At 44.0% G+C, this 24670-nt stretch overlaps 3 protein-coding genes across 3 annotated transcripts; 2 read left to right on the plus strand and 1 right to left on the minus strand.

Moving 5' to 3' along the window:
• Positions 1 to 463: 463 nt before the first annotated feature.
• Positions 464 to 2043, plus strand: MYCFIDRAFT_34548 (uncharacterized protein; the record flags this gene model as incomplete). The annotated part of the gene is made up of 3 exons (XM_007931446.1): positions 464 to 1277; positions 1340 to 1482; positions 1543 to 2043. The coding sequence occupies 3 exons, from the start codon at positions 464 to 466 to the stop codon at positions 2041 to 2043; spliced, it is 1458 nt and encodes a 485-aa protein (XP_007929637.1).
• A 774-nt stretch (positions 2044 to 2817) lies between these two features.
• On the plus strand, positions 2818 to 4407 carry MYCFIDRAFT_34940 (uncharacterized protein; the record flags this gene model as incomplete). Its single annotated transcript, XM_007931473.1, has 2 exons — positions 2818 to 2925; positions 2992 to 4407. 2 exons carry the CDS (start codon positions 2818 to 2820, stop codon positions 4405 to 4407), a joined length of 1524 nt encoding a protein of 507 aa, XP_007929664.1.
• Positions 4408 to 4652: 245 nt separating this feature from the next.
• Positions 4653 to 7335, minus strand: MYCFIDRAFT_177754 (uncharacterized protein; the record flags this gene model as incomplete). The annotated part of the gene is made up of 15 exons (XM_007931713.1): positions 4653 to 4972; positions 5006 to 5038; positions 5116 to 5220; positions 5251 to 5635; positions 5665 to 5687; positions 5741 to 5750; positions 5794 to 5848; positions 5884 to 6442; positions 6486 to 6548; positions 6593 to 6660; positions 6708 to 6776; positions 6814 to 6930; positions 6956 to 7157; positions 7186 to 7249; positions 7282 to 7335. 15 exons carry the CDS (start codon positions 7333 to 7335, stop codon positions 4653 to 4655), a joined length of 2127 nt encoding a protein of 708 aa, XP_007929904.1.
• Between the last annotated feature and the right edge of the window lie 17335 nt (positions 7336 to 24670).

The raw sequence follows: 24670 nt of genomic DNA on the forward strand, positions 1-24670 counted from the left end.
CCCACAGCAGTCAGATTGTGTCAACTCTCTCTGAGCTGCTTCCAGCGCTGTCGAATCCCGGGCAATGAGCGTAACATCAGTCCCTGCGTAGCAGTAGTAAGTAGCTTTCGAATACGTGGTAAGTAGCCGAAGACTAACCTTTGCCAAGCAGAATGCTGGCAATCTCCTTGCCCAGTCCTTTAGAACCGCCTGTTATGACCGTGTGCATAATGACGACGAGAAGCACGGCAAGGTCGCGCTGATCGCGATCTGAGCCACGTCAACGTAAATAAAAAGCTCGCAGTCGGACATCGAATCCCGTTTGTCGGGCAGTCTGCATCACAGCAATAACGACCGGGTCCCGGTGTCCGACCTGAGTACCTATGTCCAGTACAAGAGGCTGAAAGGGGCTACGATACGACTCAATTTGTTTCACCAGACTTCTTCGACCGTGCGCACATTCAGCGATATCATGGCTTTGTCGATGCTCGGTGGGTGGGCATCTGCCCAGAGACTTCGATCCCCAACTCTGCCTAGCAACACTCCTGCGCTCTATCGTGGTCTCGAAAAAGCGTTGGACGAGAAGCGAGCACACCACGGGCTGGTCAATCTTCGCCGCCCTGTACCAGGCGCCGCCGACTTCTCATCCAATGATGCGCTGTCTCTCGCGTCTACCGGTCAGATTCGAAAGGCATTTTTCGAAGAACTCTCACGATACCCGGACTTCTCACTTGGAAGTACTGGCTCACGGCTACTCGATGGCAACAATACCTACGTTGAAGACATCGAACAAGAAGTGGCCGACTTCCATCGTGCCGAGACAGGCCTTATTACCAACTCGGGGTATGAAGCCAATGGTGCCATCTTCACGGCCATCCCCCAGCCAGGCGATGTCATTCTCTACGATGAACTTATTCATGCAAGCGTCCACGATGGCATGAAGCACACAAAGGCGTCCAGCAAGCTTCCTTTCCTGCACAACGATGTAGATTCCTTCGCGAGCACTCTGCGCTCAGTCCGAGACGCGCATCCTCGCATCCGAGCGGGCGAGAGCACGATCTTCGTCGCCGTTGAGACGGTGTACAGCATGGATGGGGACGTTTGTCCTCTCGCAGAGATGGTCGCCACCGCGAAACAAATCTTCCCTTTTACGCAGACGGTCCAATTCATCGTTGACGAGGCACACAGCACTGGTGTCATTGGTCGCCGTGGCTCTGGCTTAGTCTGTCTGCTCGGACTGGAAAAGGAGATTGCGATACGTGTGCATACGTTTGGAAAAGCGTTAGGATCCCACGGAGGTATCTCAGCCAATCGATTCATCCCTCGACGGTCGATGAATTCATGCTGACCGCTCACACAGCTATCGTCTTGGCGAACGACACGATTCGGAATACGCTCATAAACTTCGCTCGTGGCGTGATCTATACCACGGCTCCGTCTTTTCCTATGCTGGCCGCCATTCGAGCCGGTTATGGTCTGCTCAACAGTGGGGAGACCCAGCAGGTAAGAGCACCCTACTCGAGCACATCACACAGCTTCCAAACCACTAATGACGAAATGCAGGCGCAAGACAAGATACAAAAATTGATCAAGCACTTCTTCGCCACCATGGCGAACAGCATGACCTTTGCGCGCGCCGAGTTTCTGGGAATGTGCTCCATTCCCGTAATGGAAAACTGGGAGACGAAACCTTTCCTCTCTCACATCGTTCCAATCTGGACCAAGGAGAAATACAACTACTACCTCATGTTCCACATTCAACTAGCCGGCTACTGCGCATGGGCCATCGATAGTCCCGTGGTGCCCGAAGGCACGGGAAGAGTGCGATTTGTCTTCCATGCCAACAACACCCTGGCTGAGGTTGATGGCTTGGCTCAAACGATCCTCGAGTTTTTCAGCGAGATGATTGAGTTGAAAAGTAGCAAATCTACTCCGAGAGCGGCGCAGAAGGTTTATCGCTACTTGTCTGAGCGTAATCTGGGCGACGGCCCTACTGTCAATATTCAGTACTCCAAGCCTGAGTTGGTGTACGCTGAGACTGGGGCGGTGGCTGCGGCTATGTAGTGGGAGATACAGGATTCGAAGGCCGTGACGTCAAGTGTAGCTAAATCTTTGCTTCGCTTAGCTAGATGTATTTCTCATGCCAGCCTGATTATACTGATGAATTTCATCTTAGTTGTCGATTGTGAGTGATTAATTACAAAATCGCAGTCATAATCACAATAGTAGGAGAAGCTAGGGGAAGCAGCCTACCTTGAGCTAAGTAAGCACAATTCAGACCCACTTTAGTGAAGGAGTAAGGTATCATTGCTAGACAATAGCTATCCTTTACCAAGGACATCCTTATACATTAGGGAGATCAAGATACAGCGAGCTTGTCGCCTTGTTCAGAAGGCTGATATAGCCTAGAAATGCTACTATAGACACATCTTGGTCGAAGGAAGTGATTTGGCAAGTATAATCACAATCACTTTGCCGGGAATCACAACCACAAACAACAACCATAATCTCATCACACCAAAGGCGCCTCCACTCACGGACCTCTTGCTCTCTCGGAAAGGCACATCGCCTGCACCTCCTGCTAGAAACACCCGTCCTCGTAGTTTCAACCCGATCCCGTGTCCGAGACCACGGGTTCCGTCCTCCGGGCTCGACTGACAGCATCCTGTTATGTCCTAGCTATGATACACGCCCAAACCCACCCACACAATTCGCTAGAATTGCTAACCACGGAACATCGCTACTGCTCCCATGTCTAACTCTCTGGAACTGCATAGCAGCCGTGATCGTCACCCTAGAGGCCTTCATCAAGCACCCAGAACCTCCCTATTAAAATTCATGCTGCCAAAACAAAGCAGCCGTGCGTTTGCGTCCACGTTTGCAGCACTCAGCATCATGGTCTTCATTGCATCGCTAGACGCGACCGCATTGTCTACATCTTTGGCAGTAGGTCAGGCCCGGAAGCAAGGGAAATGGAAAAAAGCCTTGAATGCTGTGGGCTTACAAGAGCAGGTCATCGCAAACGTTTTGCATGGGACGACGCTATCCTCGTTCTGGGCGAGCACTGCCTTCCTGCTGGCGAATGTGGTATCCTTGCCGCTATACCTGGCCTTGACGAACATCGTGGGACGCGTCTACCCTCTCCACGCCGCACTGCTGCTCTTCCTGCTCGGCTCGATCATTTTCGCCCTCGCATCAAACATGACCGTGCTCGTTATCGGACGGATTTTCCAAGGCCTCGGCGCCGGCGGCATGGATGTGATCCCTGAGATCATCGTGTCCGATATCACGGAGCTGAAGAAACGACCTCTCTACTTGGGGCTCCTGGGTCTGCCCATGGCGGCGGGCAGTGTCCTAGGTCCTATCATAGGTGCTGCGCTCGCCGATGGATCTAGAAGGAACTGGAGATGGATCGGCTGGATAAATCTCCCACTTTGCACCACTGCTTTCGGGCTCATGCTTCTCACAGAGACTGGGAAGATAGATTTCGCTTTGATGGTGTTTCGTGCACGGGTATTCGACTGGATCGGGATGCTGCTGTGTACGACTGGCCTGACTCTTTTCGTTCTACCGATCAGCTGGGCCGGTGCGCTGGCGCCTTGGAAGTCGTGGAGAACGATTGTCCCGTTGGGAATAGGTTTTGGGCTCCTCATACTGCTGGTCGTGGTTGAGAGACGTCGAGATGAGCCGATGTTCCCGCGCCGTTTGATGAAGCCGACGACTGCAAAGGCGTCGCTGATCGCAGTCTTCCTCCACGGCGCGATCGTGTATGTCTTATTGCTGTATCTCCCACTATTCTTCCAAGCGGTTCATCTTCAGCAACCAATGCAGACCGTGGTGTCGATGCTACCGTTGAATCTTGCCGTCATCATCTGTGGCTTTGTTTCTGGCGTGATTGTCGAGCGATTTGGCCAATATGTCTGGACGATTCGCATTGGAGCTTCTCTTCTGGCTTGTGGCGTGGGACTTCTATCATTGCTCAAACGATCCACGCTCCTTGTGGAACAAACAATGTATGAGCTCATTGCTGGAATTGGCCTTGGTTCACTGTACACCATCTTGACCATTCCGATGCAGGCATCAGTACTGGATCCTGAAGACATGGGTCTGGCAGCAGGTATGATAGCGTTCGCCCGCTTATTAGGAGGTGCCTTCGGACTTGCTATCTCTTCCACGGCGTTCAGCAGCACTTTTCACCTTTCACCAGGCCTTCTCGAGACTGGACGGCTTGTTGACGCCAACGATGCGATAAGCTTTATACCGATGCTTCGTAGCACGAATTTGACGCAAGAGGTACTTGGCGAGGCGATCGCAAGCTATAGGACAGCCTTCTCGACAGTCTGGTACGAGATGACAGGGTGCAGTGTCGTGGCATTCTTAGCGGTGCTGTGTATAAAAGCCTTGCCATTGCAACCGAGCATCGTCTAAACACAAGCAGACTAGCAGCGATGTCTCAAAAAACATTCAATTCCGTTAGGAGGTCATTAGAATGAAATGCAGGTTGTATAGTAATTAAGATGAATGCCATGGAAACAGAAGTCGGTCGATATCATCCGACTCATCAGGCAAAGAGTACTGCTGTAGTGGCAGTTGGCATATGTCTCCAAACAGTGAACCGAGAGGCTCAACGGCAAGACTGTCGTCGTCTAAGAAGAATTAGTGATATTGTCATCTCAGACCATTAGGGACATACCTATGGCCAGTGCATGAGCCCATGGATCTGGCGTGACGGCGTCAAAAGTCTTGTGGGCATGAAATGAGATATTGCCGGCCATTTCGGACAGTATGTCGGCAACACTGCTCATCTGCCTGGCGTATGACACCTCACCAGACCCGTTGACTTCCATCTGTTCTCCCAGCGATCGCAAGATGGCGGCGGAAGCTTGCAGGCGGTGTAGATCGTCTGGGTTGGGATGACGCAGGTGGTGAGCGCTCAATTTTAGAAGTGCCAGAGGTGGTGAAACAAGGACATGTCTGGCGTGAAGGAAAATCACTTAGCAGGGAACACATCAGCAAGCGGCGCGACTCACCTTATCATGCTCACGAAGCTTTTGAGCTGCTCACTACTGTTCCAAATGTGTATTATCGTGTCCAGATAGGTTCTCGAGTCGTGTAGGATAGTTTCCGTGCCGGCACTTGAAGTACCGAAGTAGTTCAATAGAATACGGCACCATCTGCATCCCAACTGAACTTCTGGAGATATCGAAGTCGGGTCTCTTTCCAACACTTCATCCAGAGTGACTCGCACTTGTTCAACAGAATTATTCCCACCCGATGTAAGATCATCAAGCGCGGGAGCCTCAGAATGGAGACCAGCATTGATCTGGTCTTCGATGCTAGCAAGCTGAATCCGCAACAAGAAGTCCTGGCAATCTGGATCGATTCTTTTCGTAAGCAGCTCCATATTATCGGGGGAGATGCGAAAAGAGATCGTTAAGCTTCTGTTCCACGCGCTGGAACACTCCAAGATGTATAGACAAGCTGAGACATTGGCTCGCTCAGCTCTAGCAAGTGCGTCCTGTCCGCTGCAGAGATGGTTCCTTTGGTCAAGTCCAATGGATTTCGCCAACTGCAAAGCGTATCCGAATAAGCGATCGAAAACATCTGGTGTGAAGTGATATAGAGCGATGATTGCCTGCACCAATATCAGACGAGCCTAGAAAACCAAGTTTCGGTCAGAATCACCCGCTTACCAATGAGGTTAGAGCCTGAACATTTGCTAAGCGTGGTAGAAGAAGAGTGTCCGCTATGCAAATTCCACGTCTTGCGTTCTCAAAACAGACGTCAGCAACGTTCTCATCGATTGATTGCCACATCGTCTGCTGAGAAATCCTTTCTTTCGATGGAGTTCGTGCTTGCCTTGTTCTCGCTGTAACGATCATTAATATAACATTGTTCGCACACAGAATTAAAGCATCGTCTTTCTCCTCCTTCTGTTCATTGTACAGGATGGACATGAGGCGGCTCAGCCCTTCAGGCGTCCAAATTGGCAGCGAAGGATGAACGCTGTCAAAGTACGGCCCGACTGAGGCCTCGAACAATGCTTTTGGTGGAGTTTCTAGAGGCGATTTGTCCTTGGGAAGCGATCCGGATGAGTATTTCAGGTCCAATGCTTCTAGACGTTGAGCAGTCATAGCAGCGACCAGGGCATGAGTCGGCATTTCCGGCACATCCGGACTGGCAAGAGAGCCCAAAGTGTGGCATTGGAACTCTTGTACCAACGAGAAAAGCGACAGAGGCCCATGATAGCGTTCGTACAATGTCTCAGCGTCTAGAATTATTCCACGATGGCCAGACTTGAGAGACAGATTTAGACCGGAGCGATTGCATGGTGTCGGTAGGCCATCTGCTTCGCTCATTGGACTCGGACTGCCCTCCCCAGAGGACGAAGTGAGAAGCCTCGCTTGCGAAGGCGTTTGCATGCTGTGCTTGACCAATTCTTCCAATCGATCAAGACGGCCTTCTATGCATTCGACAGAGTCGAGACGATCCTCGAGACTCTCTACTTGCGCTGCCCTGCCATAAATCCTTGGTCAAACTGAGCTGCGGCGGTAATTTTTCGGGCGTTGCTTACAGTTCAGCAGTACGATTTGGTCGTTTTCCGTAATCGGACCATGTGCATTCCAGTTGAAGACGCTCGCAATGCTGGCAACATGGACGCTCTCTTCCGCATCGTATTTTCTTCACTCGGCATTGATCGCAAGCTATTTGGGGTGTTAGTCAAACACTGCCAGCCGTGGAGTTCTGCATGCTGCCACTTACCTGGGTCGTACGTGCTGTCTCGAACGGCTTTCTGCCTTCCACCTCGGCCTGCTCTTGATTCAGTTCTTAGACCCATTGCGTAGGCTGGGAGGTTCAGTCACGGCTAGGAGTAGAGGGTGTCTAGATGCGAGGAAATCCCGCCACTTATGGCCTAATATGTCCAACGCCAAATACAACCACCAGCCATGGCTGACAGTGTGCATGGCAAGCCTACAATCGTCGGCCAGATGAAGGCGATGCTGGTTTACTGCTTGCTGTGCCTTCGCAAGGCAGGGCATATCGTGCCGCCGCCCGCCGGTCAACAATCGTGCCACCGTGCAAGGGAGCATTGTCGAATTGCGAGCGAAGTTCACCGTATTTAACAAGGGTCGGTCCGCCTGTAGACACAGCGGTGCGCCGAGTCTGGATTTCGAGAGCTGAAGATCTGATTGACTGTATTCTGACTGCCCGTGGGACAACCCAAAAGGGCTATATTACTGGACAAACTGCTCAGACTGAAAGGTAGGAACTGTTCGGCCGTAACTGAACTGCTATTTGCACTAGAATCTGCGCTTGATTACGCGGATCTGACCATCGTCCGATTTCCGCACACATCCGTGTACAACGTTCTTCGCCGCAAATTAGCGCCCACGTAGCTACGTTCCTACTAATCGACTAATTCTTATCCCTTCTACTACACTACTGCACGTACCTGGCCCTACTAGCATACTATATAACTGCCTAAAAAATTAATTAAAAATATATATAGTATATAGATAGATATTCTTTCTATAGCGATATATAGAAAGGATATAAGTAAGAATTTTTAGACAGTCTAATATCGCATTTATAGTCGATTAATAATAGCGTATATAAATATACACCTATAAATAGATATATAAGTTAATCTAGTATTTTTATAAAAGAAATACTAAAATAGTAGCAAAAGTTTTTTTTAACTTACTATTAAATTAGATAGCTACTTTATTAATATGTTAATATAAGAAATACTAGTACTAAAAATTATTAGGTACTAGTATAAATTACATATAATAGAACTAGTTCCTACGGTCCTAATATAATATCTTTTTATTCCTAAGGATTATTAAAAAAGCCTACTAGCAAAGATTACTTGATAGTAAATACAAAAAGAGTTGTATACAATATATAGCTAAAAGAAATACTCGATATTAGTAGATATCTATTTAAATTTATACTAAGGAATTTATAAAGGAAAATCCTAAGGGTTCTTTATCTTAAAGTACTAGATTAAATATTAGAAACATAGTACAACTAGCAGTTCTTACAGCTCTAATACTATACTTTTTATTAGAGTCTTATAGAGACTAGTATAGGATACTAGTATATAGAGCCTACTACTAGTTAGGTATTTAGGCTAGTTTAGGGCCTTATCTATAAAGCGGGCGACCTCTAGTACTTCTCGGACCGTAACTAGTGTTAGGTAACTAGGAATAGTACGCTTACAAGATACACAACAATTTCCTAGCGCGAACTATTCTTAGCTCTAGATTAGGATACTCTACTAAGCTAGGTACGCTTTCGTTAGTTAGAATTAGGGTACCGGTTGCTAGAGGCTAGTAATGTCTAAACCTTAGCAAGTAGTAATTACTATCCCCGGGCCTATAGTAATTACTATAGAAATTTCAAGACGTAGTAATAATAATTACTATTACTATTTTTTTTAGAATTCTATAGTAATAGTAATTACAATTTACTATTACTATTTAGTAATTACTTATTACTATATAGTAATATAGCAATTACTATATACTATTTATATATAGAGAAGTATAGTGCTATTTTTTAAAGTAGCTACGTCCGTATAACGTCTATATACTAGTATTGTAAGAAGGGTTATGTTAGCAGGTAGATAGGGTAGTAGTAAATTAGTATAGTATTCGATAGAGATCTCGGAGGAGAGGGAGGAAGGCAGGAGAGTTGGCCTAACGCTAAGCGCCAAGCCCTGCCTAAGGCATTAAGACCCTAGCTTTACTCGGCCTAGTTATATGCTAATTACGTGTAGCCTCTTTAGCCCTAATATACGCTTCCTTTCTAAAGGCCGCGCCCTCGTAGCCGGTCTTTGTTCTAGTCTTAACCCCTATTGCTGCTAACTTAGTAGGTCTAATAAGCCGCTTAGTCCGCGCTAAATTAAATACTTAACCACCTAATTATGTAACTATATTAAACCTTACCTTCTAACACAATGTCTAATTCTAACTGCGCTATCCCTATATATAATAAACTATAAAGTAATATATATCTATAAGAATTAAGGGCCTTCGACTAATTATAATACGAGCGCGTCTTCCCTACTATAATAGGTAGACGTACGAGGTATTGTAGCCCTACCTCCGCTCTACGTAATGTCGTACCGAGTTCTTTGCGTCTACTCTTAAAAGACCTAGCAATGTCCGCTCCCGAGGGTTTGTCCGCTTCCGAGGGTTATTATTTACTATCGTAGTTTTACTAGCCTAAATTAGTTAGGTTTGGTAGCCTTCAAGTATCAACTAACTATATCTTTTCAAAAAACTCAGTTCTTCTAGTTTCTATAGGTAAAGGCTATTATAAGTATAGTAGTAGAGGTTCGCCTCGCTTAAAGGGTCGGAAAGATCGAGGAGTAACCTATTGTCCGCAAGATCGACCCCGGCTAGCTTAGCTCTATAGTTTTGCCCTTAGTTAGTTAGTCTATTAGTCTACTTAATCTTTTAAGCGGCTTAAAGTTTTGACTTAGCCTTAAAGTTTTAATCAAAGTTTTAATTAAAGGTGCCTTAGGCTCGTAGTGTAGGTAAGGTTAATAATAGTAGCGACTAGTATTAGCTAGTAACCGGCCCTATATACCTAGGCTGAGTTTTAAGCCTATATAAGAGGCCTCCTTCTGCATTGTAGATAGAGCACTAACCTCGTATAGTACATTGTTTACGTTACACTTCTATAATGCCTATATTGCAGGGCTCTAGTTATTAGCCTAAGCAACCGTCTTGTTATCCTATTATGCTAAATATAGCTGCCTATATTGCTATAGGTTATATTACCCTCGGTGGCCTATACTATTACTGCTAGTAGTAGTAGTAGTTTTAGTTTCCGTCCTTTATTAGAGCCGAAGGTAGGGCTATCTCTTTATATCTAACAGGTTCGGGTATGTTAAAGGTAGTCTCTAGGCACGAATAGCTATAACTAAAGCAAGGGCACGACAAGAGCCTACGATACGGACGATACCGAAGTATCTTAAGGGGCTATTACGATAAGTAGAGAAACCTCTTAACGAGGGCATCGCTTTAACCCCGAAAAGCTGCAAACCCTTAGGACTATTACAGCTTAGGGCCTAGTCTATAGCTATAGCTAGCTTCTAAGGACTCGGCTCCGGGTCGAAGACCTATTTAGCACCGCTTGCTCGAGATAAGCCCCGCCTAAGGAGGAGATAGACTAATTACCTATCGGCCTTGCTTAGTTTGCTAAGACTATTAATTAATAGCAAATACGGATTGTAGGTCGGATAGCCGGGGAGTCCCCTATTAATCGGGTAGGGCGTCCCTAGATTCGTAGCCTCGCTTAGATAGTGCTTAGCCTTCTACTAGAAAAAGAAGGCTACCGCCTCCCCCGCCTAGCTAAAGGAGATACGAGCTAGTTTCTAGGATCTAGGAGTAAATAGAGATTGTAGTCTCTCCCTCCGAGCGGCTTTTATCCAAAATCTACTAAACTAAGCTCCTAGAGGTAGTTAGGCGACCCCTAGGAGGCTAAATCCTAATGCTACCCTAGGGGTAACACTAGGAGAAACAGCCTAATATACTACTCTCTCGTATAGCAATATTATAACAAACCAAACAGACTAAAGTTACTAAAAACACATTTATATAGCATTCTATTTTAACTTTATATAGCATTCTATTTTAACTATTTTAACTATTTTATAATAATCGAATAAGCTCTAGCTCTAGCGAAAACGAACATTAAGAATTAGCGGAATCCTCTAAATCCGAAAACGCCCCTAATCCTATTAACGAAGAAATTAGGCGGCGACTAGTTAATATAAGTAAGCCTTCTACGCCTTCTACGCTAGAGGCGCTCTATACTATTCTTATAAAGATAATAGAGAAGCAAACTAAGCTTCTCCGTTAAAACAAGCGTCGCCCGCTAGAGCTAAGGAGCAGTATAAATCCCCTATTCGAAGGGTAGAACGCTATAGCACATATAGAACGCTTTAAGGAAGGCTTAGTTAATTACGAGCTCGATAGAGAATCCGACTAGTACAAGATTCGGTCCTATACGAGGACTACCTCCTCTAAGCTTTACCGAACCCTTAAAACCCTAGTTAGCTACCTAGAAAAGGACGACAAGTCTAATTCTAACTAGGAGACCTTTAAGATAGCCTTTATAAGGGAATATCGGGAGCGCGATAGCCGTCGCATTAAAGGCAGTCGTACGTAGCTCGAGTCCCTCTGCTTAGTAAGGCGCACTAAGGATAACGACCTAAAGGGGTATATCCGCGAGTTTGTCGAGTTAGCGGACGGCATCGAATAGAGTAACCTCGAAAACTCTTAGAGAACGAGGCTGCTCCTCTAGGGATTGCCGTAGCCTATAGCTTAGCGTATCTTCCGTCGCTATAAGCTTAGCGAGTCCGATCCTAAGAGTTTTAGGAAATACAAAGAGGTCCTAGTATATATTAAGGCCGACATTAATAGCACCGCCGATGCGAGGAAGTTTATCTATAGCGAAGATAGGAATAACCTAGCGCAGGTTAGGAAAGACACTATAGGAAGCAAGGGACCTAAGTTCCTTCCTAAATCGCAAAGTAGTCCTAAGACCGTAACTCCTACTATTACTAAACACTCTTAGGACGTCGCGGACTTAGCTAAATCCCTAGCCTAGCTAAACCTAAATACGAAAGCATTATAGCGAGTTAGGGAGGTTATTAATGCTACTATACTAGGCGATATACTACTAGTCTACTAGGTTTTAGATCCTAACTACCCTAAAGCCCCTTTAGTAGATGTCTACGCTATACGGAAGATCTATTCTAACTTAGATAGCAAGTGCTAGATGTGTAGCGGGTTTAAATATGTCTAATCGTCCTACCCTATCTAGAAAGAGCTTCTTAAAAGGAAGCTTATTATATAAGTAAATAGCCGATTCTACTATATAGACACTAGCGATAAGATTGATTTCGAGTAGAATCGGAGAGCCCCGAAGCTACCTTAGCTAAAGACCCTTCTAGAAAAGAAGTATAGCGGCAAGATCGAGTTTAAGGATACTAGGAATAGTACCCTCGCCGCTATTGCTAAACGAGAAACTTAGAAGGTTAGGGCAAAATAGGTTAAGGAGCGGAGTAGTAATAGTACTACTAAGCCTATTAAGGTCAACTTTGTTTCTTAGGATCCGGACGCAGTTACTAATGTTTACGCGGTTACTAAGAATAGTATAGATGTCTACGCTGCTATACGGTCTTAGACCTAGTCCTAAAACAAGGGTAAGAGCCCTTAGAATCCTATACGCCCTAGTACGGCGGCCCCTACTAGGGTACTAAAGAATAAGGCGGCCGATAAGGCTAAACAATAACGAGAATTAACCGCTAAAACTAAGACTCTCTAGATAGCTATAGACCGCGCTACCCGATCTAGCACCGTACCTATTACCGCACCTAGTACCCTACTTATAGAAAGCCTAGTCGTCCTAGAGACTCTAGAGGTCGATATAGAGGATGTTACTACCGACATTAGTAGTACCCTAGGTCTAGCTAACCTACCGGCCTACAAGCGAAAGTTATCCGATCTAAAGAGCTTTCGCTTCGATAGGTATATAAAAAAGTATAGTACTAGCCTAGCTAACTCCTTAGACACAAAGGTAAACGCTCTCTTCTAGGCTTTATAGTTCCTAGACCTTAAGTCTAATGTATCTATAGGAGAGCTGCTAGTATACGGTTTACCTACTAACCTGTTCTAGAGCCGAATCCCTAACGATACTACCTTTATAAAAGACCTCGCTACCTTCCGAAGAAAATAGGGACGAGAAGATTATATCGACGTCTCTTCTCTATAGTTCCTTCCTAAATTTTTAGGTGCCTAAGAGTTAGTAGAAGGCGAATTAGTAACCTACGAGAGCTAGGAGACTATCGATAATGCTAACGAAGAGGGGATTAAGGAGATAGGCCGAGGGGATAGTAATAATGCCGACCCTACTCTAGTTTTAGTTTCTATTAAGGCTATCCGATTTACTAGCTAATAAATCGGTCGAGTAGGACCTCCTCGACCTAAAGAACTTTACTCTATCCCTAATAATATAGACCTTTCCGCAGTTACCCGTTCCTTCGCCGTCGTCCCTACTATCTATATTTAGGTTACTATCGGGAGCTATAGTTAACAGATACTAGTAATGCTTAATAATGGTTTAGAGTTACTTATTATAAGTAAGCGCTAGGCTAAACAGCTTAGACTACTAATAAATAGAGACATTTCCCTTAGTATATAGGGAGTAAATAGGGAGGTTACGCTAGTAGGTACCTACTACAATATTATAGTAGACGCTTTCGGCATATGCTTTTCCTTTACCTTCTAGATTGCCGCCGACCTAAACACGCTAATCATTCTAGGTCGGCTATAGTCTCGTATAACTCGTAGTATCTAGCGCAACTGCGACAATAGCTCCTAGGAGGGAACTATCGCTAACTAGAAGGATAACCGAGTCGTATTTACTAGTTATGTCGGCAACACTAGCTACAAGTCCTACGAGGATATCCTTGCTGCTTCTAGACGGTCTTCGGGAAACGCTACGGCGCGGTTATAAGACCGGCAATCTGCGCTATAAGTTAGTATAGCTTAAATAGGTCATTTCTAGAAGTGCGCCGCTCCGTACGTTAAGGCAAGTTTCTAGGTTCTATACTAAGAAGACGAATGCTCGAAGCGATAGCGAGCATAACATAACGACTACCTAATATACGAGTTAAGGTAATAATGCTATCGCAAGTATTACTACCGGACGCGGGTCTACCCGAACTAACTAATTAGAGCGCGAGTCTAATACTACCCTAGGGGTATTATTACGAATCTAACGTTTTCGCCGGCGTTATAAATTAGGACTACTAGCTATACACCTATCGACTTAAGGAAACTTCTAAAGAAGTTTACGCGCTGTTTTGTTACGCTAATCTCTAAGCCTAGCGATAAAGAGAGCGAGCTCGGGTTCGACAATCGATTAGTATATATACCCTATATAAGAGGGTAGCTAACAAGATTAAGCCTATAAAGGGTAGCGTATACATTACCGATAGGTCTAATCCTAGCGGGAATCCTAACTAGCGACAAAAGTGCCTTAATTAGGAGGCGACACTACTACCTAGGGATAGTCCGTACGATTAGAAGTATATTACTAAAAAGTTTTCTACTATCCCTAGGGGGTTAAGGCTAATAGAGGAGAGGCTTACGAAAATCAAACCTAGCATCGAGCTTTCGGATCGTAAACTAGATTTGCTATACGAGCTTCTATACAATCGCAAGGCCGTATTAGCATATAACTTTACTTACCTAGGCAGAATAAATCCGGAGGTTGCCCCTCCGCAAAAGATCCGAACGATCGAGTATAAGCCTTAGGCCTACCTAGGTTTTAAGCTAAACCTAAGCCTACGAGGTATAGTTAAGGACATAATACGACAGCGTATAAAGGCTAGTACCTTAGAACCTTCCTATACCTCGTATCGCAATCTATACTTCCTAGTTTAAAAGAAGACAGCTCCTAGGGAACTAAAGAAGTACCGTCTAATTAACGCTATACAAAAGTTTAACGCAGTTACGATTAGAGATGCTAACCTTCCTCCGGAGACTAATAGGTTCTCGGAAGCTTTTACTAACTATATTATAGCCTTACTAGTTAATATTTTCTCGGGCTACGACTAGATCCCTCTCTATCCTAATAGCCGCGACCTTACTAGTTTCGAGATACCTCTTAGGCTATATAGACAAACTACCCTTCCCTAAGGGGCAACCAACTCCGTAGCCTAGTTCGTTCGCATTATAAACTAAGTCCTCGCGGCCTATATCTCCTATATAGCGATGCCTTTCCTCGACGATATCGGCATTAAGGGCCCTAAAACCAGGTACGACAATAAAGAAGTAGAGCCTAGCATCCGTAGGTTCTTTCTCGAATATATTTAGAACCTCGATAGTATCCTCTACGACCTAGAGCGAGCTAACCTAACGGTGTATAGGGAGAAGCTTTAGCTCCTATGTAAACGAATAAACATTGTCGGGTTTGTAACTAATAAGAACGGCCGCTATCCTAATAATATACGGGTTCTAAAGATAGTGTCCTAGCCGGATCCTACCTATTAGAAGGATGTCCGAACCTAGCTTAGAGTAGTCTCCTACTTCCGTATCTAGGTCGAGAACTTTGCATTAGTATACAAGCCCTTATACGCCTTGCTTAAGAAGGATACTGAATTCGAATAGACCTCCGTTTACTAAGCGGCTAAGGACACAGTAACTAAGGCGCTCGTTAGCGTACCTGTACTAATATCTATTAACTACTTAGAGGGTACGGGTTTAATAATTGTTGCTATCGACTCGAGCGGGGAAGGCTATAGCGAGATACTAATGCAGTATAACTATAAGGAGCTATCCTTGCGTTATCCTATTAGGTACGACTCCGGACTATAGAAACCAATCGAGGCCCGGTACGATGCTAGCAAGCGAGAGTGCTTTAGAGTCTATAAGGCTCTAAAGAAGTTCCGACTATAGCTCTTTAGTATATTCTTTCGTCTAGAAATCGATGCTTAGACGCTAGTCTATTAGCTTAACCGTATAGCCTCCGACCTACTAAACTCTATAATAGCTCGGTAGGTTGCCTAGATCTATTTGTTTAACTTCGACGTCTTCTACGTTTCTAGTAAGAAGTATACTAGACCGGATAGCCTTTCTAGAAGGCCCGCTATAGAAGAGGACATTGCCGAGATAATAGAAGAAGAGGATATCGATGCGGTAATTAACCGCACTTTCTTCGCTACCTTCTATATTAATGCTATACTAGCGATTACTAGGCCTACTACCGACGACTAACCTAGCGACTAACCTAGTAACTAGCCCGACGAGAGCCCTACTGCTAACGATAACGACTAGGCTAAACCTAAGGCGGATAAACTAGAGAGGGATAATATCCTTAATAGGGTCTACTCCGACGACTCCTATTATATCGCCTACTTCCTAACCTATACAAAGAAAGCGCCTAGCCTATTAAAGAGTTAATACTGTCGGGTTATTCGCTATTCTCGACGATTCCTAGTTAAAGATCGGATCCTTTAGCGATAAGCGATAGTTAATGCACCTCTCTAGCGTATTATTAACGACCTAGTAGCCCGATAAGAGATCCTTCGTTCCGTTTACGATAAGCTCGGCTACTAAGCGGCGGAGGGCACCTTCGATATCCTTCGTCGGCGCTACTAGTAGGACGGCGTATAGGCTAATATCTCCCGCTACTATAAGAGCTGTCCTAAGTGCAATTTTAGGAATAGCTACCGACGTCTAGGAGAGCTACGTATTCCTATAGCCTAATTAGTCGGGGAGCGATAGTACGGCGATAGTGTCTATCTTAGCCGTAATAATAGCTTGTATATTATTCGAGAGGGTCTTTCTCGATAGCTAGAGGCCTATTATTTCTATAAGGGCTGCGGCGCTATTAATGCTCGTAACATAGCTATCTTCCTATTTAAAGATCTGTTTTGCCGCTAGGGAATACCTTACGAGATTATCTTAGACAACGCTACGAACAATATAGCTAAAGAAGTTTAAGCGCTGCTTGTTTCGTATAGGGCGAAAAACGTTCGCATCTCCCTATACTATCCCTAGTCGAATGCTATTATTAAGCGTAGCTATCGGTCTTTAATTAATGCCCTATCTAAGATAACTAATAGAGGGGATAGGTCCGTTCCTATCTCTACCCGCGTTCTAGCCCTTCTCTAGGCGGATCGAACTACTATTATCGATACGACTAGGCTTACGCTAGTAGAGCTTATAATTAGGAGGGACGCTGTTCTTCCTATTAAGTTGTCCTATCGCACGTATAGCGTTTACGATTAGGGGTCTATTCGTACTAGGGCAGACCTCCTTGCCTTACGCGCTAAGGCTCTTAAGGATATAACTACTACTTCTTAGGAGGGACTTGCTCGACAACGTCGCCTTTATAAGGAGGCTAAGCAGTATTTCGACGACTATAATGCTATTAACTAGGAGCCTCTAAAGGTTAGCGATATAGTCCTCCTATACCGGTCGGAGCTAGAATATAGTTACTCCTATAAGCTAGCCTTTAAATAGAAAGGGCCTTATAGAGTATAGGAGGTCCTTTACGATAGTTCTACGTACCGACTTTAGGAACTTAATAGTGCTACCTTAAAGCACTCGTACCCCCGGGCTAACCTAAAGAAGGTCGTCGAGTTAAGAGAGCCTACCCGTCCTCCCTCGACCGAAGAGGAAGTTAATGCCTCTATAGACCCTCTACCGACCTTAGATACCTATCGAGAGGAGGATCCTACCGCGATTATAGATCCTATTCTACCCGATAACTATACGCATCCCTAGATATATCTTAGTAAGCTATTAGGAATAACTTATAAATAAAGGGAGGGTTATATACGTATTAATTGCGCGTAGAGCATTTCCGATATTGATTCCGATAGTAAACTAGACTTCTAGCTATCTAACTCTAACTCCGAGGAGGAGCTCGACTAGTCTAGCGACGAAGACCGCCTAGAATTATAGCTAGATCCCGAGACTAAATAATTGCTTGCTCTTCCTTACCTCTATCTACCTCTACTACGTTACTTCCTTGCTCTTATTAATCGTTCTCCGCGCCGTTAATATAGTACCGCCCTATACCTTTAGTCCTTACCTATTATCTGTTCCTACTAATATTTATGCTCTCGTTTATTGCTTTTGGTTTATCTTATTGTTATCCTTTGCTTTGCCTTTGCTTTCGATTAATATTGCTATAACTTTATTCCCTTGCTCTTGTTTTTCCTTAGATAGAACTGTACGAGGCGTGTTTTCCTAATAATACCCCGGGGGTAGCATTAGAAAGATAGCCGAACCTAACCCTCTATCCTCTAGGACTACTTCCCTCTAGCTTCCTAGACTCTAGCGACTACCCTTAGATGTTACCTATAACAAGATACCCTACTAGAGGATGTTCCTGCCCTAATTAGTACTAGTTACGTAGGATACTAAGAAAGGGAGGATCCCTCTCCCTTCCTAGCTCTTAGATAGATATAGCAACCTAGGCCGATAGCCTCTAAGAATAGGGACCTTAGGCTATTAAGCTTAGCGTTTAGAAGAAGGAAGAAGGTAAACGTACAGACTACCTTTACGTACTTACTAATATAAAAGGTAATACTATATCTATAACGGTAGTACTATAGGCTAACGTATCGACGAATTAGCTGCGCTAGGCCTAGGCGGCTTGCTCCTTATTACCGAGTATCTCTAGAGAAAAGCTAATACTACCCCGGGGGTATTATTAGTCCCGCTAGCTTTACTACTATAGATTTCTGCTAAGGACTCGAACTAACTAGTCACATTTCGAGTACGCGAGAATCTACGATAGCTAAAGGTTAACAAAGGCGCGTAGTCGCTACTAGCAATTAGCTAGATCGATTATTAAACTTTAGCCTACTCTAATAATAAAGAGGTCTCGTATATAGCTTCACTTTTATATATAGCCGTTATCCGTTTGCTTTACTAGCGCGGAATATACGGACTACGTTACCTTCGCACTATATTTAAAGCGAGCTTCCTAAGCTCCTTCTTCTACTCGATTACTAACTAACTCGCTACCGCCTAACTACCCCCCTTCTATCCGAACCCTTTAATTATTATTGTTAAGCAACGAACACACTTGCAAACTCGTTTACAACCTACTTCCGCTTCGGTCGACTATGTCTTCTAGCGCCCCGAATCCGCTAGGCGCTAGTAGTAGCAACGACCTACCTGCCCCTATTAACCTAAGCCTAGCCGCCCTAGTTCCGATCGAAGCCCTATCCGATAGCGCCTTAGCTACTACAACTAGCCTCGAGCACTGCTTCTAGATTATTACCGCCCTTAAAGACCCTTAAGAGAAGATCTAGAACGCTCGTATCCTACTACGCGTTATTAATAGGAATATTAAGAAGGCTGCTATCTTAGTTGCGTACGGTATAAACAACTTGCGTTAGTCTATCAGTAAGCGTATCTTTAAGCGCGAGGTTCTTAACGATATAGATATCGAATAAGCCTTTCCTATCGTCTATAGCCTCGAGATAGCCGGTACCTAGATTCGTTTGCGCTTTAAGACCCTCGACTAGGCCTTCGAACATTAGGGAGGACTAAGCAGTCTTCTAAAGAGCTTTATTAACTTCGCCTACGGTAGATAAGAGCGTACTAAGCAGGTCTCTTCGTTCGTTAATAAGTACAAGGTCCGTCGTTAAGGCGCCGAATACCTTTCCCGTACTATAATCTATCGCGTATCTACCGCTAGCAAGAAGGTAGGCAAGCAGTTACTTAACTTGTCCTTTGCGCTTAACGACTTTACGATAGCCTACTAGAAGAAGTACTACGATGCGATTGTCTAGGTCGATCTTAACGTATAGACAACTAAGGATCTACTAAAAGAGAAGGGCTATCGTATTAATAGTATAGGCTTTATTATTAAGGGTTAAGAGGCTCCTATCGTTAATGTCCTTAAACGTAAGGCTCTTCGCCTAGAGACCGAGGCCGATACAGCTACTAGTCTTGCGCTCGCTATAGAAATATAGGCTAAGGATCGTCGCTCGACCTGTAACCGTAAGGTCCCTTAAGAAGTTTAAGACGAGCGCGCTAAGGCCGAAGCAGCGCGCAAGAAGGCATTGTATACTCGCTAGGCTCTCCGCAAGGCTACTAAGAAGTATAGCACTCCTTCTAGTACCGACTATAGTACTAACTATAGTACTAACTATAGTAACTCGGATATTAATATACTAGATATACCGCTAGAAGATGTCTCCTCCGAAGGCTCCTTTAGCGAGTGTAGAGATAGAGGCCTCTCGCCTATCCTATTAACTAAGAACATCTATAGTTCTTATAAGGGCGACTCTATTGCGCACCTTATTACTAATATCGATATAGTTCCTAAAGCCGATATAGGCAAAGCTCCTGCCGCTCTATCTATCTATTAATAGCTCGACGACCTTAGTAAGCCAGGTAAGGAGCGGTTTACTATATATACTAACTATATTAAGAAGGCCGCTAAGGTCTATAGTCTTTACGCTAGTACTAAGACGAGTGTCCTCGTCGGTCGCCTATTAAAGATTAGTCGCGAGGTTGCTAATTAGGATACCTTTACTGCCCTTAAGACTAGTTATACTAACTAGTTTCCTAGACGCCCTACTACCGCCCCGACCTCCCTAGGACTCTACGCATTCAACCCTACTAGCACTGTTACTCGCGATCTTACGCTAACTAAGCGTCGGTATAAGTTAGTTGCTAGCATTCTCGGCTAAGGCACTTCCTTCGACCGCTTTCGTTAGACTAGTAATGCTATCTTCCCTCGAGTCTTCGGTTAGATATAGTCGCCTCGTAGAGCGTACCTTCCTCTTATCGTCGACCTAATATAGGAGGAGTTTCGTATATTCTTTTAGTATATGCGTAAACTGCCTAAGTCTAAGTAGGAAGGCCGCAATGCCCTTTAGACCTATAGAGTAAGCAACTAAATCGTCCGTTAGTATCCCGCCTTGTAGCTCTTAGCCGTTGCCCTTCGACCTAATTACGTATACGAGCTTATCTCCGTCTCTAAGCCTGCTAAGTACTTTAAGGTAGGTAATAGCGGTTATAAGAACTGCCCTACTAAGGAGACTTCTCGTCTCGGACAAGATATAGTTAAACTCGTAGCTAGTAAGGGTGCTAGCTATCTGCGCATTAAGGTTTCTCTTATATCTAAAGATAAGACCGCCTATTTAACTATTATCGAGGGTATGTACGAACTAGAGGTCTTCGAGAACTAGGTTGAGAAGCTTAATGCCCGTAGCCTAGTTCTACTAAACAAGATTAGTAAGCTTACTAATAAGCACCTTACTAACGACGACCTCGGCTATATATTCGATAGTTAGCCTAACGAAGGCGAGGCAGCTTAGTAGATCCTTAACCCTCTAAAGGAATGCGAAGTCTCTATTTAGATACTATACCTTCCGTATAGCGATCTAAAGCCCGAGAGCGACCGCATATTAATCGACCTAGGCTACTCTCGTATTATCGACGGTACTAAGATTAAGGGCTACGACAACTTAACCGTCGCTAAGGTTGCTAAGGCGTACCGCAATCTAACCGCCCTTCTAGGTTCTAATACCTTCGTACCGTTCGCCTTCCCTACCGCTATCTTAGTCGAAGGCCTTAGTTGTATTTCCGATGCCCTAGTCGGTAGAATTCCTTAGTTAAGTTACGTTGTTTAGAACGAAGTTAAACAAATCCTCTAGTTTAGTAAAGAGGAGCTTAAGGACTATCTACGCGAATAGGAGAAGGCTATATAGGACAAGGCTACTAATCTCCTCGTTAATAAAGCTCGCTTCGAGGCAGAGTACTTTAGTACTAACAGCTTTAATACCTGCGGAGGAGTTTAGGACAGTCGACTAGCTAATAAGGTTATTACTAGTAAGGATTACGGTGCATTAAAGCAGTAGTAAGTTAGCGTAGTAGATTAGATACTTAAGAAGTTGTTTTTGCATATTAATAGAATCTAGGAACAATGCTACCCCGGGGGTATTATTACGGAGTCTCTGAAAGATAGCCTTAGCTAAGATGCCTAAGGTTACTATATAACTGTTTGTTTTAAGCGCACAATATAAAGCGTGTCTAGTTAGATACGAAGAAAGAAAGGGATATTAGCTAGTAACCGGCTCTATATACCTAGGCTAAGTTTTAAGCCTATATAAGAGGCCTCCTTCTATATTGTAGATAGAGTACTAACCTCGTATAGCACATTGTTTACGTTATACTTCTACAATGCCTATGTTGTAGGGCTCTAGTTATTAGCCTAAGCAACCGTCTTGTTATCCTATTATACTAAATATAGCTGCCTATATTGCTATAGGTTATGTTACCCTCGGTAGCCTATACTATTACTGCTAGTAGTAGTAGTGGTTTTGGTTTCCGTCCTTTACTAGGTAATATTAACAATAACGGCGCTAGTCGTTTTAGCGCTAACTTTACCTTGCTTTCGATTTCCTTCTTCGACTAACAATACACTCTGCAATACCGTTACTAATATAGCTATGTCCGTCCTTTCTTAATAGCAATACACTCCGCAATACTATTACTAATATAGCCGCGCCGTCCTCGCCGATTGCCTAGGCCTCGAGGCCTCGATAGAATAAGGGAATAAGAGGGGGACCTAAATACTAGGAGAAGGGCCTTATAGGGCGCGTTAGTAGAGAGGTAGTTTCCTAAAAGAGCAGCGGATAGTTAACGCGTTATAGCGCGCTCGTTAACACTCGGTACGCGTTTACTATAGTAGTATAGTCTTATTGTCCTAGTTTGCCGGCCTCTAATTAGTTAGCTAATAGTACCCCGGGGGTAGTATTGTTCCTAGGTCTCTTTTAGTAACATTAGCGGCATTACAAGCTCTTAGCCTTCTTCTTGTTCTTTACGCTAGTCCAATATTCGTCTAATAACTTAGTTATGTCTTTAAAGGAACCTTTAGCTTCCTACGAGTCCTATTTAGGTAAATAGCCTTGCTATCTTAATAGGTACTCCTTCTTACCGTTCCTAGTCCGGTGCTATAGGATACGTTCTACAGACTATAGCTCTTCGCTATTAGCTAGTATGTCCTCGGATTTAGCAGGTGCTTTATCCCCTTTACGTAGATAGTACGGCTTAAGGAGGGATACGTAGAAGGTGTTATAGATAGTATAATAAGGTAGAAGCTATAACTAATAGGCCTAGGTGCCCCTAGGTTCTCGGATACGGAAAGGGCTAATATACCTTAGTGCGAGTTTAGGCCTTGTTTTGCTATTAGGCGAGGGGTGTTCAAGTTTGCGGATACGGAGGTTCTTCGTACTAAGCATAACTAGGTCGCCTTGCTTGAAGGTTATTAGAAGGTAGTGTTTATTATAGTAGGCCTTCTAATAGGCCTAGGCCTTTACTAGTTTGTTAGCTATCTTAGCGTAAATTTCTCGCATCTTTTAAACCCTCTTAATAGCCGCTAGTGTTTCGGGTACTTAACGCGCTTCCCTTTCCTTGCGCTCGGCCTCGAGCGAGGTAAATAGATCTTGTAGTAAGGTAGCGTTCTAGCCTATTACAGCAAAATAAGGGGAGACCTTAGTAGATAAGTGGACACTGTTATTGTACACGAATTTAGCTAGTTATAGGAGGTTAACCTAGTCCTCGGGGTTCTTATTAATGTAACTGCGTAGATACTGCTATAGGGTAGCATTCTGCCTCTCTGTTTGACCGTTAGTCTGTAGATAGAAGGCTGTTAATAGCCGATGCTTCAGTCTTAGCTATAGGTATATTTCGCTCTAATAGTGCGATATAAATGTCGAGCCCCTATCGGAGACTATCCCCTTAGGGGTTCCTTAATAGGTATAGAAGATATTAGTCTATAGCGCCTCTGCTATATTAATAGCAGTCTAATCCTTGCGCGCTAGGATATATCGAGCGCCCTTAGTAAATCGATCTACTATAATAAGGATAGCATTATACACTTCCCCCTTACGCCTAGTAGGCGGAAGTCCTATAATAAAGTCTATTATAAGCTCTACAAATAGCTTCTTTAGAATAGGGAGTAAAGACAACTCGCCGAATAGTAAGTGCTTCGGCGCTTTAACTCGTTAGCATACGGCATACGTGTTTACGTAGTCCTTTATATCCCGCTTACTATTTGGCTAGTAGTATGTACGCGATAGTAGCTCGTGCGACCTCTCTATACTATAGTAACCGGTAAGCTTACTATTATAGTATCGCTTAAGAAGTTCTTATTAGATCGAATGTTTAGCGGGGATATAGTATCTGCCCTTAAACTTCAAATAACCTTTGTTATCGATCGACTAATTGTTACTCTTACTAGATCGAGTCTTTCGCCTACTTATAAGCTTGTCTATACATTTAGTAGCAAAGGCGTCCCTCTGCTAAGTATATAATAGCTTATCTATAAACGATTGACTATCCCTATTTGCAAGGTTATTTAATAGCACCCTCGCTATTAAACGAGGTATACATTATATATATCTAATAGTACTAGTAGCCGGATTAACTGCAGTAGTGCTATCGCTATTACTGTATATAGCGATGTCGACTAGGGAGTTATTATAACTTCTCCTATCTGTGTCCTTAATACGCACTATTAATATAGCAAGAGCATTAATATGCTTTAAGCCGTCGCAGAGTCCGGTAAGCCGCTTATTCTACGCTTGCTTATTAACAATACGGGCTATAGCAATCTTATGCTATAGGGTTAGAAACAATAAATTAATAGATTACTAAGTCCCGCTATCGTAATTAGGTCGCCTCGATAGGCTATTAGTAGGGTTACTTATGCCTAGCCGATGTAATATATTAAAATCAAACCTAGCGAGGTAGACGGCCTATCTAGCCTATCGACCTATAACTCTAGTAACCTTAGTAATGCTACGGAGGTTGTTATAGTCTATATAGACCTATATCGTATGTTAGGCCCTATCGAGGTAATGCCTCTAATACTTAAAGGCCTCGATAATAGCTAAGAGCTTATGCTCGTAGGTCTCGTAGCGACGCTTAGCATTAATTATCTTTCTCGAGAAGAAGGCAATTAGGTGCTAGTAGTAGTTACTGTCTAACTACTAAGACATTATAGCTAATATAGCGAACTGTAAAGCGTCAGTCTTAATTCGGATCTGCTTGCTTAGTATAAAATAGTATAATAAAGGGACTTTAGTGAATCGCTTCTTTAAACCGTTAAAAGCGGCTTGTGCTCT

This window comes from Pseudocercospora fijiensis (assembly GCF_000340215.1).
Source record: "Pseudocercospora fijiensis CIRAD86 unplaced genomic scaffold MYCFIscaffold_8, whole genome shotgun sequence".
Taxonomy (NCBI): domain Eukaryota; kingdom Fungi; phylum Ascomycota; class Dothideomycetes; order Mycosphaerellales; family Mycosphaerellaceae; genus Pseudocercospora; species Pseudocercospora fijiensis.